The sequence below is a fragment of the Herpailurus yagouaroundi genome, unplaced genomic scaffold (assembly GCF_014898765.1).
Source record: "Herpailurus yagouaroundi ecotype Mexico unplaced genomic scaffold, PumYag 183, whole genome shotgun sequence".
NCBI classification, from domain to species: Eukaryota; Metazoa; Chordata; class Mammalia; order Carnivora; family Felidae; genus Herpailurus; species Herpailurus yagouaroundi.
The window spans coordinates 5,618,017-5,638,189 of record NW_024412414.1 but is presented as its reverse complement, the minus strand read 5'-3'; the positions used below and the strand labels follow the sequence as shown (position 1 = coordinate 5,638,189).

The 20,173-nt window shown below is 45.6% G+C and overlaps 1 protein-coding gene across 8 annotated transcripts in view; it reads right to left on the bottom strand.

Moving 5' to 3' along the window:
• SRGAP3 (SLIT-ROBO Rho GTPase activating protein 3) overlaps nucleotides 1-20,173 on the bottom strand; it is a 255,609-nt gene that overhangs the window by 134,766 nt on the left and 100,670 nt on the right. For all 8 annotated transcript variants that reach the window (XM_040492089.1, XM_040492090.1, XM_040492081.1 and 5 more), the window contains exon 2: nucleotides 2,015-2,207. In XM_040492089.1, coding sequence (XP_040348023.1) covers nucleotides 2,015-2,207 — 193 coding nt within the window. The remainder of the gene's footprint in view (nucleotides 1-2,014; nucleotides 2,208-20,173) is intronic.

Genomic DNA, 20,173 nt, shown 5'->3' with positions numbered 1-20,173 from the left:
CCGTGCGTGCATCTGTGGTTTTAGTGGAGCGTCCACATCTCTGTTCTCAGGCTGCACCCTGGCCCTTTCTTATCTGAAGCCAAGGAGGCAGAAGGAAAATGACAATTCAAATCTGTCTCTTTGCAATGACTGGTCCACAGACACGTTTGGACAAGCTGCTTTTCTCAGAGCTTCACTGTCCTCATCTTTAAGATAGGCCAGTAACAGCCACCCAGCACAACGTGCTTGGTTATCGCACTCAATAAATTGTCATTGCTGTTGCTATTACTAAAAGATAGGCAAGAGAAGGCACCAAAACATGAGCCATGTTTGCTTCTGAGTGGCAGGACTCTGCGAGTGACTTTTTTCCTCCTATTTGTCTGTATTTTCTAAATTGTATACAATGAGCATTTTACCTTCATCATTTAGGAGGTGAGGGGGAGCACATTTTCTCAAAAAAATCTATCAGAAAAATGAGATTATGTGTGTGAAAGGGCCTAGACACTGCCTGGGAGGAGGTTATTGATAGAAGCTTCCTCCTGCAGCCTAAGTTTGAATAGAAATTGGTTAAAAAAAACCAAGCATGGTATTTGCAAAGATATAATAAATTTTTGCCCCTTGATAAAGCAATCCGCACGAAAGTGAGTGTTACATGGTGTGGCACAGACCAAAGGAAATGTTTAAGGGAATTTAAAGGAAGAGCATTCCTTGGCCATAGCAGTACACAAACAAAATATACATAAGAAGGTGGAAGCAAGCCAGTGTCCCCTGACAGGCGAATGGATAACTACAATGTGCTCTACACATACAGTAGAATATTACTCAGCCTTCAAAAGGGCACATGCTACAATATGGAAGAACCTGGAGGTTATACTAAGAGAAAGAAGCCAGTCCCTAAGGGCAACTACTGTATGAGTCCACTTATATGAGGTGCCTAGTGTAGTGAGATCCGTAGAGGCAGAGAGTAGAATGGTGGCTGCCAGGGTCTGGAGGGAGAGGAAATGGGGAGTTAGTGTCTGATGGGTACAGTGATGCTGCTTTGCAAAAGGAAAAGCATTACGGGGTTTGTATGGTGGTGATGGATGCACAATACCATGAGTATCCTTAACACTACATAATCGTACATTTAAAAATGGTTAACACGGTAGAGTTTATATTACATACATTTTACCACATTTTTTTTTTTAATGTAGAGAGAAAAACGGGATGGAACCCAGAGGAAGGAGGAATGGGTCGGGGTTGGGGGGGGGGGGGGGCAGGCGGTTGAAGTAAGTTGCAGATGCCCTGCCTTGAGGGCGACTGGCTGGAGACACAGCAGGTAGAGGAGGCGGAGGTCCTGGCAGCGTGACAGCGGGAGAGAGGGCTGCAGAGCGCCGCCCTGCGGAGCGAACGCTGCCCCTGAGCGGCTGCTACCTCCTACCTGCACTGAGGAGGCTGGCCCCACGCGGGTTCTGGACAAAGCGGTTTTGTCGCTGGCGGACTCGGCCAGCCACATCAGTGCCTGAGCAGATCCGAGCTCACAAACCCCAAGTTTGGAGTGTGAGAAATCAGGGCCCGGGACGTTGCGTATCATAAATTAACAAGGCAGAAAAAGAACCTGGGCACGGCTCCTCCAGAGGAGTAGCAAAGGGGGATGCGTTGAGCATCACTTCCACGGAGAAGAGATTCTGAGGTCACTGTGCTGAAGGAATGGGGAAGTGGGCTGGCTGACCCCCAGATAAAAGAGAACTGGGTAGAGTCAGGATGTCCTGAAAAGGGGGGGGTGGGAGGGATGTCACGCTGGCCCAAATAAAGACTAGTACAATGCCTGGTGCATAGTGGGATAGCGGTAGACAATTTACTGAGCATTTACTGTCTGCGCTAAGCACGGCTCTTGTGTTTCTCATCTATTCCCTACAGCATCCTCCCCGCGTGGGAACTATTTGGATCTTCACTTCACGCGGAGGAAGTCAGGCACAGAAAGGTCAGTAACCCAGGCTCAGCCTCCTTTGTGCTTTGCTGCCTCCCACCGGCCCAGGCCCCGGCCCCCTCTCACTTGAACTGGTGCTCCCGGGAACTGCGGATCTTGGAGGAGAAGCGCTCGGCCAGCTTCTCCAGGCTGCGGGAGTACTCGAGCTCAATCTCAGCTTTGCGGCGGAAGAACTCCTGGAGGTCCTGGAGCAGCTGCAGGCGCGACTCGGACTGCTGCTCCAGGCATTTGAACTGCTCCACCAGCTGCGTGCGGATCTCTGCGGGCAGAGGCAAGGCGCAGCGGCGTTAGGCTGTGCTCGGGGGACAGCAGTGGGACCCGCCCGGCTGACCCAAGGCCCCGTCTTAGGCACTGCAATTCCTGCAGCCCCCTCCCCGCCGCCACCCTCCGCGTGCCCGGACCCCAGCTTCTGCAGGCACTGGCACAAGGACAGGGCGGCTCTTGTCACGTGGTCTAACCCAATGTTTCCCAAAGGTGAATCATTGTATGTCACCACGTTGGTTTTTGCCATATCCATATGCCGCCAACGTTATTGTTTCTTCCACATGATCTAGTGAATTGGCTCACTTTTTTTACTGAAATGAACTTACTTGAAGTGAACGTTTTTGTGTCACTACGCTGAGGGAAAAACTAGGCCCACTTGCCATCCTGGGGCACGGAAAATGAGTTCAACGAAAACAAAAATTTTGTAAAATTCTATCCAGAGACCGATGCTTACCAAAGGCCCTGAGCCCAAGCTGCCTGCTCTCTACCAACAAAAGGAAAATGGGAGTGTGCAAGGCGCTAAAACCCTTCTCCAGATGCAGTCGGGCCTGAGAGAGGCTGAGAAGGGGATATGTGGGGGGGAGGGGGGGGGAACTCTTGGGTTTCAGTGTTACTTAAGGCCACATCTGTGTTCCACTTTACATCACCTTGAGGTCCATGCATAAACATCTCAAGTACCCCTAGAGGAATGTCACCCACCCTCCAGGAAATACTGACCGCAAACCAGATCTGTGCAACCAGGGCAAAAGTTCAAAAGCTGGGGAGGTAGAGATAAAAGTCACAGCCAAATCCCAATAACTATGGCCAACCTCATCTTCAAACCCGTAGTGCTGTGCTGTCGCTGCAGCTGTCTGTCTGCTTTAACTCCTTCCCTGCCATCCCACAAGCTACTCAACACCTCAGTCTCCCCACAGCACTCTGCTCACACAAACTCCCTGCTCGAAACACCCCACAGCCTGCTTCTGAGTATTAAGCCCAACTCCTTAGCATGGAATTTAAGGCCACCAGCCACCCAGCCACAAACTTTACTACTCAGGGTTTACCCCCAGTAGACTCTTGAGACCATTCAAACTCGTCCTTGAAATGTCCAATCCCACCTGCATAAACAGGCACTCTGTCTGAAATGATGGCCAACACTATCTCAGCATCCTTCAGAGAAGTGGTCTTCACAGGGGGCCTCCCCATGCTGGGGTACACAAAGGCTTCCCCTGGGGGTATGCAGGCAGGAAAAGTACAAGGGAATCAGCAGGAGATCCTGTTTCCATCCCCACTCTTCCCTGCTCTGCCTGAGAATGTGTCTCAGTCTAGATGGCATGCCTGCCCTCCTTCCCCACTTCCCTCTTCACACCTGCTTTGCAGAAGAAAGACCAACTTCCTCGTCCATTCACAATCTATGGTGCAGTGCCCCTAAGTGTCAAGATATCTGGGTGCCCCCCAAAATGGATGATTTAGCCTGTTGATGTTTGCAAATCTTCCTTTGGCATCATGAACGTTTGCTCCTCAAAGAGTGGTCTGTGGACCAGGGGGCTTGTTAGAAAAGCAGAATCTCAGACCCCAATGCAGAACTTCTGATTCAGAGTCTACATTTTAGCAAGATCCTCAGGTGGTCCTTATGTCCCTGAGAGTATGAGAAGCACTGCCGTCAACCATCCCATCCATCTCCTAATGAGAAGCATTTCCCACACTATTGTACTTTTTATGTTTAGTCATTATTTATCAAATGTGTAAAATATTGATATCATTTTGATAAATTGTATATGTGATCACTGTAATGACAAATCAATCCAAAAAAAAAGATACTTAGAGCTTTTATGGGCAAAGGAAACATTTTAAATGTCCACTTCAATTTATATACATGTTTTGGATCCAAAGAAGTATGATAGAGGGGCAGCTGGGTAGCTCAGTCAGTTGAGCATCTGACTTCAGCTCAGGTCATGATCTCACAGCTCATGGGTTCGAGCCCCACATTGGGCTCTGTACTGACAGCTTGGAGCCCGGAGCCTGCTTCAGATTCTGGGTCTCCCTCTATCTCCGCCCCTCCCCCACTTATGCTTTGCCTCTCTCGCTCAAAAATAAAATAAACATTAAAAAAAAGAAGTTTGATAATCAATAAAAGAATTTCAAGTATAAAAATATATTAAGATAAAATTCTGTTAGAGAAATATAAGGGAATTATGAGTCCAAAAAGGTAAAGAAAAGTGCAATATAAAATTTCTGACTTATCTGGGTAATTTTTAATGGATAGTGGTGGATACCAGTGCATTATGGCATTTATCCTATTACCTGGAGATTCCCTCATGACTACATACCCAAAACAAATCCAGAGTTTATGTCCACCAAAAAAATATATAGAAGAATACTTACAGTAGCTTTCTGGCCAAATAATAGAAACAACCCAAAATGTCCATTAAGAGTAGACAAAACCTTTTTTTATTGAGATTTCAATGGAATACTATATAACAATGGAAAAGATGAACTCCCGCTACCTGCCACGACATACTTGAATCTCCCAGACCTTATGTTGGTTGAAAGAAGCCAGAACAAATGAGATCATGCAAAACTAGTGTATGGTGACAGGGGTCAGAGAAATGGTTACTGTTGGAGAGGCACTAACTGGCAGGAGGCAAAAGGGTGCCTTCTAGAACACTGGAGATATACTATACCTCGATTTGGGTGGCAGGTACACTGGTAAAAAAGAACTGAGTGGCATACCTGAGATCTGTGCATGCTGCTGTATATAAGTGATCCTGCGATAAAGAGGCCAAATTAAAAATTCTATGTTAGTTTCCATTTGATGCATTTAAGAGAGTAGTGTAATTTTATGGTACAAGGTCAATATTTACAATATGACAGAAATGAGATCCTTTGTAACTACTTAAAGTTACAATGAAATTTTTTCAGATGTCGAGTTAAAATGTGTGAGGCAAGAGAGTTTTCCCCCACCAAGTTCACTTAGAGGGCAGGCACGCAAAAGAGCTTAAACCCTGCTTGAGAGCCCCTGTCAAGGACAGCTCCTCCCAGGGAGTCCTGGACCGCTGTCTTGGCCCTACTCTGAACTCACACGGTACTTCCGGTTTGTCTCTGCCTCGTGCTGTTGTTTTCATTCTTTCAGTATGTGTGTCATAGCTGCCTTACCTCCTCAAATAAAATTTAAGCTCTGCAGGTGGGTTTTCCCCACACGTAATAGATCATCAGGAGATCAATATCTGCATATTTATCTTTACCAAGTGCTTTCACCCAAGGACATTAAGTGTTGTGATTATGGGAGTCTCACTCGACACAAACATACGCAAAAACCACACTCACACACCAGACACCGCCCCCCACACACACACACCATGACATTATTATCCATTTTTTAGAGGAAGAAACCATGGCTCTGTATAAACTACAATCAGGAACTTATCCAAGGTCACATTTTGTTCCCTGAACTGTAACACAGGTGCGCCTATGACACGGCCTACTTGTTACATTGGATCGAGATGCCATTACTCCCCAAAGGGTAAGCCCTGCCATGTCAACACATAGTTATAAAAATGCTTTCCAAATATTTTTCAAATTACTTTCAGACTCTATACTATTTGGGACTCAAAATAATCTTAATAATAATTACTAGCACTTACGGAGTCTGTCATTTGTTGCAGGCCCAGTGCTGACTTCTTTACATATTTATCTCACATGATCTGTATAGCTTCCCCATAAGGCAGGTGCTACTAGTGTTCCTTCCCCATTTTCTCCCCCCAGAGATGAGGAGGTAGAGGCTCAGAGGTAAGCAGCCTCTGTTCATAACAGCTGGTATGTTGCAATTAATCTAGGAATCAAGCCCAGATCCCGCAGATGGGAGCAATGACCCTTCAGGTATCTAACTAGACCGAGACCACATTATTTTTTAAAAAAACACTTTAATCCATCTGTCTTCAACCTCTTGTATCCTATTTGTAACAGGATGGTGGTCTAAAGAGTATTATTAATCAGAAATGCTGTAGCCACTGCTTTCCTCCATTACAGGGCATAATCAGGAGCCAATGTTCACATATTTTAGAGGAAAAACTCATAAAGCACACTGTGATGACAGAAGAGGATTTGGAAGGAGCAGAGAATCTCCCCCAATTCATACCACCAGCTGGAGCCTCCAGGCTGGGTCGTGCATAGAACCTTCCAGCAGCTTGGACAGCTCAGAGTCAGATCTTTCTAGCAGGAAACGGTCCTGGCCGGATCTCAGACTGCAGCTTGCCCACGCTCTCTCTGGAACCCTGAAAGGATTTGATTACCCATCTCGTTATTTCTAACTCCTTTCCAAGTTGCTCCTCCTTGGAGCTGGCACAGAGTTGGGTTTTCTCCTTGAAGATTTCAAAGGAGCGACAAAAATAAAATAAAACAGAACTGCTCCCAAGGCTCAGACTCCAGTCAGCAGACGTTCCCCCCAGGGGGCGGTTCCAGCCACAGCAGAGCACTGAGTGGCAGAAAAATTAAAAGCGGGTGGGGCAGGGAAGAGAAGGGGTTTGGAAAGTCGGTAAAGGCTCTCTGTTCTCAAAACCTTGGAACAGACCTCTCTGATCACCTAGTGCAGCCTCTTGGTTTTACAGATAGAGGCCTGAGGCCCAAAGAAGGGGCAGAACTAATTCTGACACCCCAGTCTCCTGAAGCACAGCTCTCCGGTGTCACTCTCCTGATAAAATTCTCCATGGCTCCCTGCAGCTAATAGGATCAAAACCAAACTCCTCTGACATTCAAAGCCCAAGAATTTACAGCCTGCCTATCCATTCCCCATAAAGCTCCTGTAACAGTCCCACCAAAGACCACTGTGCCTGTGCCAATGTCATCACCCATGGCAACACTCAGGGCGACCCACCTTTACAGCTGAACAAGTATCCTCACCCTCTCCATCCCACTCATAACCACACCTCACAAGCAGAGGCTACAGATCTTCTTCAGGTTCAAGGTAATTAGAAATTCTACTTTTTAAAAAATTAATAGATTTTTTTTAGAGAAGCTGTAGGTTTACAGACAGATTAACCAGAAAGGGCAGGGAGTTCCCATATACTCCCTCTCACTCCCCTGCATGGCTTCTCCTATTGTCAACCTCTTGCATTGGTGTGGTCCATTTGTTACAAATTGATGGACAAAAACTAATATGTTACTATTAACTGAAGTCCATAGTTTACATTAGGTCTTGCTCTTTGTGTTTTACCTTGCGCAAGTTTGAACAAATGCATAATGTCATGTGGCTATTGTTACGGTATCATACACAGTATTCTAAAACCCCCATGTTCTGCCTATTGGTCTCTCCCTCCTCTCTACAACTTCTGGAAACTACTCAGCTTTTTACTATCTCTCTGATTTTGCCTTTTCCAGAATGCCATATACTTGGAATCATATATTATGTAGGCTCTTTAAGCAGGTTTCTTTTAGCATTAAGCATTTTAAAAGTTCCTCCATGTCTTTTCACAGTTTGGCAGTTCTTTTTATCACTAAATAATATTGCATTGTATGGAATAATATTCAGTTTGTTTATTCATTCACCTACCAAAAGACATTTTGATACATACAAATTTGGGGGAAGTATGAATGTTTTGCGCAAGCCAAATAAGTTTTCCAACTCATTTGGAGAAATACCTTTTTTGTGTTAATTAATAAACTATATTTAAGAGAAGTTTTAGGCTTACAGAAGAAAAAGGAGTTCTATTTTTAGACAGGAAATACAGGAATTTAAAAAAATTAGTACAGGGGCGCCTGGGTGGCGCAGTCGGTTAAGCGTCCGACTTCAGCCAGGTCACGATCTCACGGTCCGTGAATTCGAGCCCCACGTCAGGCTCTGGGCTGATGGCTCGGAGCCTGGAGCCTGTTTCCGATTCTGTGTCTCCCTCTCTCTCTGCCCCTCCCCCGTTCATGCTCTGTCTCTCTCTGTCCCAAAAATAAATAAACGTTGAAAAAAAAATTAAAAAAAAATAAAAAAATAATAAGTAATAATAAAAAAATTAGTACAGGAGGGCACCTTGGGATGAGCACTGGGTGTTGTATGGAAACCAATTTGACAATAAATTTCATATATTGAATAAATAAATAAATAAAATTTAAAAATGAGTACAAAATTCAAAAGGTAGAAAGGGTATAAGGAAAAAAATTTAGGGGTGCCTGGGTGGCTCAGTCGGTTAAGCATTCAGCTGTAGATTTCAGCTCAGGTCATGATCTTATGGTTCATGAGTTCAAGCCCTGCACTGGGAGCCAGTGTGGAGCCTACTTGGGATTCATTCTCTCTCTCTCTCTCTCTCTGCCCCTCCCCAGCTCTCTCCCTCTCTCTCTGCCCCTCCCCAGCTCTCTCCCTCTCTCTCTCTCTCTCTCTGCCCCTCCCCAGCTCTCTCCCTCCCCTCCCCTCAATAAATAAATAAACTTAAAAAAAAAAAATCTCTCTCCCACCCCTGTCCACCAGCCACCTAGTCCCCCCTCTAATAAGGCAACCAAGTTACCAGGTTCCTGTGCATCCTTCTAGAAATAATGGCATATTTCAAATACACATCTTCCCTGTTTTTACAGACATAGTAGCATATCATTCACAGCGTCCTGTACCTTACCTTTTTCTTTTAAGAATACATTGGGGAGGGGTGCCTGAGGGGTTGGTTAAGCACCTGACTCTTGATTTAAGCTGTCAGAGGGGAGCCTGCTTAGGATCCTCTCTCTTCTCCCTCTACCCAACCTTCCCCCCTCAAAATAAATAAATAAACATTAAAAAAAAAAAAGAATACACTGGGGAGATCAGTCCACATCATTTTATAAAGAACTTCCTCGTTCCGTTTTACAGTAGTACAGAATTCCACTGTCAAAATGTAAAAAAATTTTTAGCCAGCGCCCTTTGCATTGTTTGTAATCCTTTACTATAATCATCAACAATCTGGCATGAATAACCATATGCAAGCTTTGTTTTGCACATGTGCAGGTATACCATCTGTGTGACGAATTCTTCATGTGGAAGTCGAAGATCAAAAGGAATTTGCATCACTATTTTGCATTAGAACCTTGAGATTGCTACACTGCCCTCCTCCGAAGTTGTACCAATTTGTACCTTCACCAGAAATCTATGAGTGGGTCATGGGGCCTATTTAAAAACACAGATATGTTGAGATTTGCTTCAAAATAGCCTTGGGCAGTGGGCTGGGGAGTGGCAGGCTTAAAAGTAACACAAGATTGGCCTTGTCATTGATGAAGTTTAGTTGTGGTGATGGATATGAGGAAGAAGCTTGTTATTTATTCTCTCTGCTTTGGGAGTGTTTGAAACTTTCCACAATAAAAAAGAGGAAAAAAAAAGAAAGAAAGAAAGAAAGGCAGACAAAGTCAGTAACTTGATACAAAGCCTGCAGCTCTGGTTAACAGGTCTGACCAGTTAGGAATGCCAATAACTTGTCCCCAGAGGCCTCTGCCCCCAGCCTGCAGATGGGTTAGAGAGAGGGGCCAGAGTGTGACCCTAAGAGCAACTTTAAATCCAGTTTCCCAGGCCCCACCCAATCCTAATCCTTGGATCCGGTCCTGAGAACTGGGTGAATTTTCTGACACCTCCTGGGATGATGAGGCCCCGCTTTCAAGTTGTACTTATCCTGAAAATCAGGATCAAGTGTGCATTTGCCACCCCCCCACCCTGCTCCACAGAGGCAGCTGGCACACCCTCCCTGGTAGAGTTTCAGGGGCTAACAAGGAGGATGAACAGCTGACAGTACCTCATCACATCTATGCACAATCCCACCTCATTATCACCACGTCCTTTGAGGCCGGTGCTATTAACATTCCTATTTCGTACAAGAAGCAATTGAGACTCGAGGAGTGCCAGTGATTTGCCCTGGGGGTCACCCAGAAATTGGCAGAGCCAGGGCTCAAATCCAGACTAAGGGGCAGACAGGAACCAAGATTACCTGGTCTCCAGGTCAAGGTGCTTTCCCTGGAGGATCCAATGTCTACCCTTTCAGGGATCATGTCCCATTCCACCTCCTGTCTCCATCCCGCACTCCATCTGTCATCCTGTTGCCATTCTCACTGGCCCTGGCTGTCACTGTATCCAGCCCAGTGCATCCTGACCTTGACCTCAAGCCCTCCTGTGGTGGAGGGAAACATCAGCTTGGTAGCACAAGGTAGCAGGCTCTGGGGTTTACCTGCCCAGGGGATTCAAATCCTAGCCCTGCTACACGTTTAGCCAAACGAACTTGGGCATGTTTGTTTCATTTCCCTGTGACTCAGTTTCCTCTGTAAAATGGGGATGATAATAATCTACTTGGTATTGTTGTAAGGATGGTAAGTGGTCATTCAAGAAAGCTCTTAGTTCAGTGCTTCATCTGTTTTAGCACTGCACTGTCCAACACAGTGGCCACTAACCATATGTGGCCATTTAAATTTAATTAAGATGAAAAATTCATTTCTCAGTTGCACTTGCCACATTTCAAGTTCTCAAAAGCATCTGTGGCTAGTGGCTACCGTATTGGACGGAGCAGAGTGTTTGCAGCACTGCAGAAACTTCTATTGGACAGCACTGTATTAGAGGCTTAATGAAAGCTCCTGTTAGCTACAATCATCATTTATTAATATTGTTTTCTGCAGCCGGCCCAACAGCTGGCGTGCTGAAGGAGTCCGTTGCCATCCAACTCCAGCCTTAGGGTATAGCAGAGTGGACAGACCCACGGAGCCTGGACTCCAGCCGCTGTCACAAGGCAGAATATTGTCTCTGCCAGATATGCATTTGGAGGTCTTGGGCAGGTTTTCCCATCTGCGAAGGGCAGGTAACCATGCTCATCCTACAGGGCTATGGCAAGGATCAAACTAGAAATGTGCATAATGTGTCGGGCACCTAGGAGACCCTGGGCAAGCAGCCTCCACAGAGAGGTGGCACACACTCACGGGCTTTGGGGACATGGGAAGGGCATATGTTCACGGGCTTTGGGGACAGCCAGCCTGGGCACAAGCCTGGCTTTCTCCACTTTGTGGAAGTCAGTTCAGCTTCCTGAGTGTTTTCTCACCTATAAAATGGGGAATAATAATACCTTCCTCTCAGGTTTGTCAAAAGAGAGATGGTATGCATGTCAAGTGCCTGGCATGATGCCTGGTGCATAGTAGATAAGCCATAAACGGCAGGAATGAGCCATCACTGCTACTGTAGCCATGTAGACTGAGCATGGGGCACACTGGGCACTGAGCTAGGTGTTCCCCAAGGCCCATCTCATGCCCTGCCAACACAACCCCACCAAGCACATTGTATTCTATTACTGGGGATCATCCTTGCGGCCACTCAGCATGGTTCCCCCCTCCTCCTGCCCTCCCTGAAAGCCTGGACCCACATTTCTTTCCTTCTCTGGGCCCTGCACCAAAGGCTCCCTCGGCCTGCACACGGCCTCTGCACCTCCACCCTTCTCCCAGCCTCCCGTTTGTGAAGGAGTGGCTTGTCCTAAGTGCCCCAAGGCCTCCAGAGGGTGCCCAGGCTCTGCACCATGCCACACCAGAGGGCACCAGCTGCTTGGCCAGCCCCAGCAGCCAGCACCGTTTCCCCGGCAACCACAACTGGGGAAGGCCCCCTGCACGCCACCCTCCCTGCCTGCGCTGTGGGTGAAGCCTGCTGGGTTGGTGATGGGGAGCAAGCTCCTCACTGAGCCTTCTCTGCAGACGTGAACCAGTTCCTGGCACTGTGTACTGTGTCTCCTTCATTGGGCCGAGGACCCCTACCAAGGGTATCAGTGTGTCCTGTATTAAACTTGATCAAGCCCATTCACACCCATCATTGCTTCTGACCACAGAAGAAGGCGGCAGGGAGGGGGTGGGTATCACACCATAAATGAGGAAAGTGAGGCCCAGGAGAAGGGAAAGCACCTGTCTGAATCACAGATTCAAAGTTGGTCCCACCTGGCCCTGCCAGTCTCTGTGCCAGTCTAGCTCCGCTCCCCACCAATCAAAGCAAATCAACCCCATATTAGAACTGTTTCTCATATCTTTTCACTACCCCAGCCCTAAATCAATGGGCAGCTGCGTGATGCAATGCCAAGATCTGGATCTGGTATCAGACTTGCTGAGTTCAGAGAACGGCTTTGAAGCTTGCTAGCTGTGTGACCTTCAGCAAGTCAGTAACGTCTCTGGGCCTTGGCTTTACCATCTGCAAAATGGAGGGAATAACACTAAATGATTATTGTGCTGACTGTTTTCCATGAATTGTCTCCTGAATCAGGCAAAGCAGTGGATATTATGCGAAAGCCTTGGGAGGAACTACTACTGTTCCCTGATTTTGCAGAGGAAAACACTAAGGCACAGAGAGGTGAAGTTACTTGCCCGATTTCACCTAGACTGTAAGGAGTCTTCTGTTTCCAAATCTGTACCACTTGCCAGAGATGCTTCCTGAGCACTTGCCATAAGTCCTGTACCAAGTCAGCCAAGACACTCTGTCTTCACCCATCTACTATTCCTCAGAAGAGTGAAAGCCAGGCTTAGCACAGATAATCAAAGCACATCAACTCCTGACGCTTCCTGGAAGCAAATTACATCTGCTTCCAGCTTTCTTGAAGGGTGAGGGAACACATAAGCTGGTGAAATGATTGGCATCTCCCCCTCCTCTTCCCAGCACCACCCCCTCCCCCAGAAGGGAAGCACAGTATATGAGCCAGTGTTATGAGAAACTAACAGTTACTTAATAATGGTGATGATAATGCTGCGGGAAAATCTTCCTCTAAGTAAGAAGAAATAATATGGTCCCCAAACACATTAGGGAATTAGCATTGGATATACATCCATGGCTGAAGAGATGGCAAACAGGAGATTCCCACTGCCCACTGTGGTCCCAAAGCAGAGACCGAGCTCCAAAACCCCCTAAGCACATTTACCTGGATTACTAAACCAGTTCCCTCAATCAGAAAGTGGACAGGAGAGTAGGTGGGAGAGAGGGTCTCCCCACAGCATCCATGCCATGTCTAAATAACAGCCATTCCCTCTCAAAAAGAAGTCAGACAGAAGTTGCTTCCCGGCTTTCCAGATGTTCAGCAAAATGCAAAGAATAGTCAGAATACAGCCACGCCTCCTCCTACCAGAAGCTCTGAGTTAAAGTGGGCCATGATCAATTTCAACATGAGATTAATATTCACGGCTTTGCTGCCCAATGGTCCCTGAAGGATCAGATGCATTTAAATGGGAAGAAATCGGGATTCATTAATGCCGAATTTCCAGCTGCGTCCTCTGACTAAAGATGCTTCTTTTTGTTTTCAATCCTGCCCCACTTCTAGAACTGAAATAAGTATCAGAAAGCTGAGGGCCAGTCTGGAAACATCCAAGTGTTTCCCAGACTTCAGACCATCTATCCTGTAATTATTTAATGTATTTCTTTAAATCACCTTGCTTTTTTACATGGGATACTTTATAGTAGCATCAATAGAAAAACTTGAATCACTCATCATTAATGGAAGGTAACTGTAAAAATAAATACAATGGATGCAAAATAATATTAAATTCTACCCAGATTCTGTTGTCTGGGACCTACTTTCTTTTTGATAAAAGGAGTTTAATAAGTATGCAAGGAAGTGTTAAAGGCATGCCAGCACCTAATGGAGACTTTCTCTTTAAGGTAATAGGAAGGGTTGAAAAGGAATTCAAAAGAGTCTGGGAGTCATTGCTATTTAGTTTTGTCTCTGTGAACCAGCTAAAATCATCCTACATCTATACCAACAGTGGTGTTCTCTCCCCACTTGCAAAAATGGTGGTGGTCCAACCCCTTAACTCACAGAGGAGTCAAAGAACAGGATCTTCACCCAGTGTGGAGCCAGAACCTGGGTCTCCCAATTCCTTGGCCGACGCTCAGCTATCCTGACTACAGTTCTTCATACACAAGTCCTTTCTGCCATGTTGTGATGAAAGGCAGCTAACCACAGCGCACAGAGCCTACCACGTTGGTTCCTCACAAATATTTTTACAAGAATCAATTCATCAGTCAAATGAAGTCATATATGTGGTAAGCTGAATAATGATCCCCAAGATATATTCAGCTCCTAATCCCTGGAGTGTGTGAGTGTTACCATAAAAGGCAGAAGAGGACTGTGCAGATGTGATTAAGGATCTTGAGATGGAAGAGATTATGCTGGCTTATCCAGGTGGAGTCCAAATGCAATTAGAAGTGTCCCTTTGGAGAGAGAAGGTAGGAGATGAACACAAACAGAAGAGGAAGAGGCAATGTGACCACGGAGGCAGAAACGGGAGTGTTGCAGCTACAAGCCAGGGAATGCCAGCAGCCACCAAAAGCAGGAAGAGGCAAGGAATGGTTCTCCCCTAGAGTCTCTGGAAGGAGTAGTGGGGCTCTGCCAACATCTTACTTTTGGCCCAGTGAAACAGAATTCTGACTTCAAAATTCTGGCTTTTAGAACTGTGAGAGAAGTAATGAGTGTTATTTTAAGTCACCAGGTTTGTAGTATTTGGTCACAGCAGCCATAGGAGACTAATACATTATACATCCCACCACTCTGAAAGCTCTCAAGAATGACAAAATATGATCTAAGTAGCGAATGATATAGCAAGTCAGATGACCATAACAGGCAGGGACCAGGGGTGCCAGAGGGTCAGCTGAGACCTCATGGAGGAGGAGAGCTAGGGCAGGACTTGCAGGATCTGTGCAAGCAGAGGGGAAGAGAAGGGCATCCTGTCATACACCCAAAAGCCTTTACTGGTTGCCTGCTATGTGTGTGTTAGAGGGCTGGAGGAGGGGAGATGGAAATTCATACACAATAGGATCCCTGCTCTCAGGAATCTCCCAATGCATTGGGAGGATAAGCCATACCTAGTTGAAAAAACATTTAGCAATATGAGATAGAATTACTCCCCTTCTAGGATCAGAGGCATACACACACAAAAAAATATATGTGCAGAGACATTTCTCACAGCATTGTTTGTAGAAGCGAAAACTCGGATGCAACATAGTCCAGCAGCAGGGGATTGGGTAAGTATCCTGGCACATCCACGCAACTCCCATGCGGTTTAGAAACCATGTCGTATAATGATAATGACCTTGAAAAATGCCTGTCATGTATAGTTAAATGACAAAGGTGGATTACTAAAATAGGATGTATAGTTTAGCCCTCCTAAGATGTAACTTCAGCTATTTATACCCAGAGAAATGACTATATTATACACCAAAATGTTCATTGTGGTTACCTTTACGTGGTGGGATCACAGATATTTTCACTTCTCCAGTAAATATTTACTGAGCGCCTCAGCACTAAGCCTTGGCTTGGCAAACTTTTTTGTAAGGGGTCTAGATAGTTCATATTTTACGCTTTGCAGGCCATACAATCTCTGTTGCAACTATTCGGCTCGGCCCTTGTAGCACAAGAGCAGTCACATCACAGACGGTACGCAATGAACGCACATGGCTGTGTTTCAATAAAACTTTATGTACAAAAACAGTTGATGGGCTGTACTTGGCCAATGTGTGCTGTAGGCTGCTAACCCCTGTACTAATCAGTGTGCTTTTTCTATATTATTCCAATGTTCCACATAATAGGTATTTCACGTCTAATATGGGGAGAATCCACACATTTTTGAAAATACTCAGTATCAGCTAGCCCTGGCCTGAGAAGGCCACATTTGGGTCTAGTAGGGTGACATCTCCTCTAGGAGTGACAACCTTAAATATCCCCAGGGGTTGTTAGGAAAGCAAGAAAAGTGGGATTAGAGACCTACTGTAAAACAATACAGAGAGCACAGATTTGACCAAATATATTCAAATTCACTCTTTAAAGCTACTGCTGTACCCGCTAAATAAAGATCTATAAACCTCCAGCTTATGACTCTGGAAAACCTGCCCAGAACACATCACTTTAGCCAGTGCCAGCCCTGCTGGATTCAAACCTGGCGCATGGTGGTCCCTCCCCACTCTGCCACAGCTGTCCCCACCTTGACCCCCATTAACTCATGCTGAAATGACCAGCCCAGGCAAGAGCTGCTAATCTTCACTGAGAAGGTGCCTCCGGCCATGTGTGCATTCACCTGACAGTAATGGGATGCAGGATGAATTTCCCTGACCGTCTGATGAGAATGCCACATGGAAGAATATCCAAGGCCACAGTGAAGCCCAAATATTTTATGCACTTTGCAGCTACTGCTCACCAAGGCTGGCCATGGGATGGAAGGCACTACACCAGGCTGAATGATTTATGTTTCTGAAAGCCATGTGAGTTATTACCCATTACCTCATCCTGGCAACTTTGCAAATTCTTGCCGATTGATTTTTGTAAAGGAGAGAAGGAGAAACAAGAAGGGTCTGATTTCGGGTGCGCACGTGTGTGTGTTGCACACACACACACACACACACACACACACACACGTTTTCTTTTTAATCTTTGTAAAACTCTGCAAAGGTTTTCCAAGGGGATCTTTGCCCATTCCATAACAGGGGCAGAGATTAAATTTTCAAGGTCAGAGAGTGGGGCCTGCTTATTTGAAGGAGTTTCATTTTTACAGTGCGCATTAAGCAAGCCCTTACAATCACTGCTATCAATTCTCGTTGCCCATCAGTGAACCTTCAAGAGCAACTCTTCAGGAGACCCCCTACATGCCTCTGAGGATAGACAAAGTGCAGCAAAACATAAGAAGAGGAATCAAGCACCTTCTCAAATGCTAAGTCCAGCAAACTTCTAGGAAAAGCCTCAGGAAAAAAAATCATTATAGCTGCCTAATGGCTTAATAATGGTTTCCAAGCCTGAGCGCAGATAATGCTGGCATATATACATGCTGTGGTCTGGTCAGGCTATTTCAGACTCAAACATGGACTTAAAGAAGTAAGTTCTGGGTCAGTTCCAGCTCTGCCTCAAGGCATCAACCTCATCCATAAACTGGGATTAATGATACCGACCTCCAAACTGTGGTAAAATCAAATTAGGAAATATATACATACATGAAAGAGTCCTGCAAACAGTTACACAAACGGGTGTGATTCTTCTTCATAGTATAATTATTATTACTGTATAAGAGTCCCTTACCTACCAATTAGTAAAAAAATGCCTGCACGCCCACCATCTGCAATAGTGACACGAGATCAACCGAAGAGGAAAAGGTTACATCTCCCTTAGCGGATGCATCTACCAGAATAGTAGCGAATTTCCACGGTCAGGCTACAATCCAATCATTCACACTTGGGCTCAGCACAAGCACTTACCACCCCAATATAAATCTATTTGTCCTCTTAACGCAATATGGAACTCTTTGCCAAGCTCATATTTCATGTCTTGAGTCCTATTACCAAAGAGGAAAAACACCTCGTGTTTATGAGCTTGCCACCTGGCAGCACAGTGTGGTGGGTTCTTTCTGCTCCCAGTTCAGGCGATAACTCTTTGTGAGACTTTGGGCGAAGAGCTTCACTACTCTAGGTCAGTCGTTTAGTGGGTTGTTTTTGTGGTCCTACCATGAACCAAGCTCTGGGCCTCAAATTCTGCAGAAAGTGGGGTCGTTGGATTAAGGTCTGCTTCAGCATTAAGAGTTTATTCTATGTCAAACAAGCGGGAAATTTTTTAGTCTAACACACTGCTGTGTCCCCTTTGGGCATAAATTAGGTTATATGCTCAAAAGTCCCATAAGAAGCCAAGGTCCCCACCGCATGTACTGACCGACCGCACAGAAATGGGTCCAATTTCCCCTCCCTCCTCCCTTCGCCTCTGCTAATTTCTCCCTGGCACTGAGGTGAGTTGCCCAGTGTCATCTGCTCTGACAAGAACACAACAGTAACAGATTCTCACTTAGGAAGACTCACTTACATTCTCCCTCCTAAATGAGAGAGGATGCTGTGGGTTGGCTTAAGGGGAGGTCAACAGAGAAAATACCACTTAATTTTGCATTCCAGTTTCCAGAACCGAGCCTTTTGGATCCTGAAAGTACTTCCCAGTAGGAAACATAAAATATCAACAAGCAGAGAGAAATGCCAGTGATGCTGTTTCCTTTTCAGTATCTGTCTTTCAACAGTCAAGGGGCACTGGGTAAAGCCATGATCATGACAAGCTCTTAGTCCACTGCTTCCCCATAGGAAAGAAACATCATGGACCTACAAGCACCTGATAGAAGGGAAGCAGTCTAGCCCCAGGCTTACTTTCACAAATTATAGGGACCTTAATGATCATGAAAACCAGCATTCCTTCCCAGGGAGTTCCACAGACCCCTGTGCCCATGAGATAACCCTCATTCTACCCTGAAACTCACCTCTTCACTGAATATTCCCTATGTGAGGAAATGACACCTCTATTCCCCTACATGCTCGAGCTAATATCTACCCATTCCTAACTTCTTGCTTACCCCCATGCCTCCATCCATCACCAAGTCCTATCTATTCTACTGCCCCAACATTTCTAAATTTACGTATTTATGTCTATCTCCCCTACCACCACCCTAGTTAAAGTTCCCATCATCTCTGACCTGGACATGCACAACAGTTCGCTAAATCACCTCCACATTACTTTTGTCCCTCTCCCAATATTTTCAAATCATTTCTTCTTTGGAAAGTAAAAACCTAGTCCATACCACCACCAGCAAGTTTCTGTCCTCCCTGATCTCCATGCTCATGTGGCTTATCAGACTGTTCCTGTGGTCTCTCTACACCCCCACAGCCTTATCTGGTTCCACTTGCCCCCTACTCCCTATCTTTAAGCACCCCCCATCACCTTCTCTCTGCTGCTTGAAGACCCAAAATTCCTTCTTGCCTCAGGGCCTTTGCACTTGCTATTTCCCCTACCTGAAATGCCATTCTCTTCTTCCCTCCATTACTCCCTCCTATCCCATGTAACTACTATTTATCTTCAGGTCTCAGGTTCAAGAAGTTGAATAACTACCTTATGGAGTTGCTAAAAGCATTACAGGAGACTATGTGTGCCAAAGTGCTTGGCACACTGCCTAGGAATTCAATAAATCTTACCTATGCATTATAAATGTTTAAATCAGAAGGTCCATTCTTACCCATGCCAGTGTAGTCCTTCTTTCTTTCTCCTCTAAGTTAATACCTTTATCTTCAACTCTGGCAAGTCTTTTCACAATGCTCAGGAGGCAGACAAAAATTCTCTTATATCTACCTAGACCTAGAAATCTCACAGATACTTTCCTTCCTCTCCATCTTATATAAACTTTATGTTTTACTCCAGTACTCAAAATTCCCCCTTCCCCCTAAGATATGAATGATCCAATTCATAGGTAACATTATGCTTCCATATTCATTCATTTACACATTCACTCAAGATTCATTAGCATCTGCCAGGCTCTGTGCCAGGACAGGGGGACACACTTACAGGGATGACAGAGGATCTGCCCTTGAGGAATTCAACAGAGAACAACATATACAAAAAATTACGTTGCAGTGAGCTAGAACAGATATGCACAAAACTGCTTACAGGCACACTGAGAAGGAAGCAGGGACCTCTGCAGGGGAGATGGCAGGAGCCAAAGTGGGTGGAGAGGCTTCACTTGGCCTGGCCTTGAAGGGTGGATAGGAGTTCACTGGGTTAGGGGAGAAGAGAAAAGGCAGCACCACTAGAGGCTTCTTCGCACTTTGGCTCAGAATAGGGATAAGTGAGTAGGCAAAGGCCCTGAGGTCTGGAAGTGCATGGCATGTTCAAGAACTGGCAAAGGGTCTGATGAGGCTGAAGGTAAGTTGAGCAGGATGCAGGAGAAGCTCAGGCAGAAACGGTTCTTTGCAGGGCACCTAGGTGGCTCAGGCAGTTGACCGTCTGTCTCTTGGTTTCAGCTCAGGTCATGATCTCATGGTTTCTGAGTTCGAGCCCCACATCAGGCTCCATGTTGACAGTGCAGAGCCTGCTTGGGATTCTGTCTCTCTCCCTCTCCCTCTCCCTCTGCCCCTCCCCTGTTCATGCTCTCTCTTTCTCAAAATGAATAAATAAACGTTAAAAAAAAGAAAAGAAAAAAATCCTTCTATGAAGAAAAGAAAGAAAGAAAGAAAGAAAGAAAGAAAGAAAGAAAGAAAGAAAG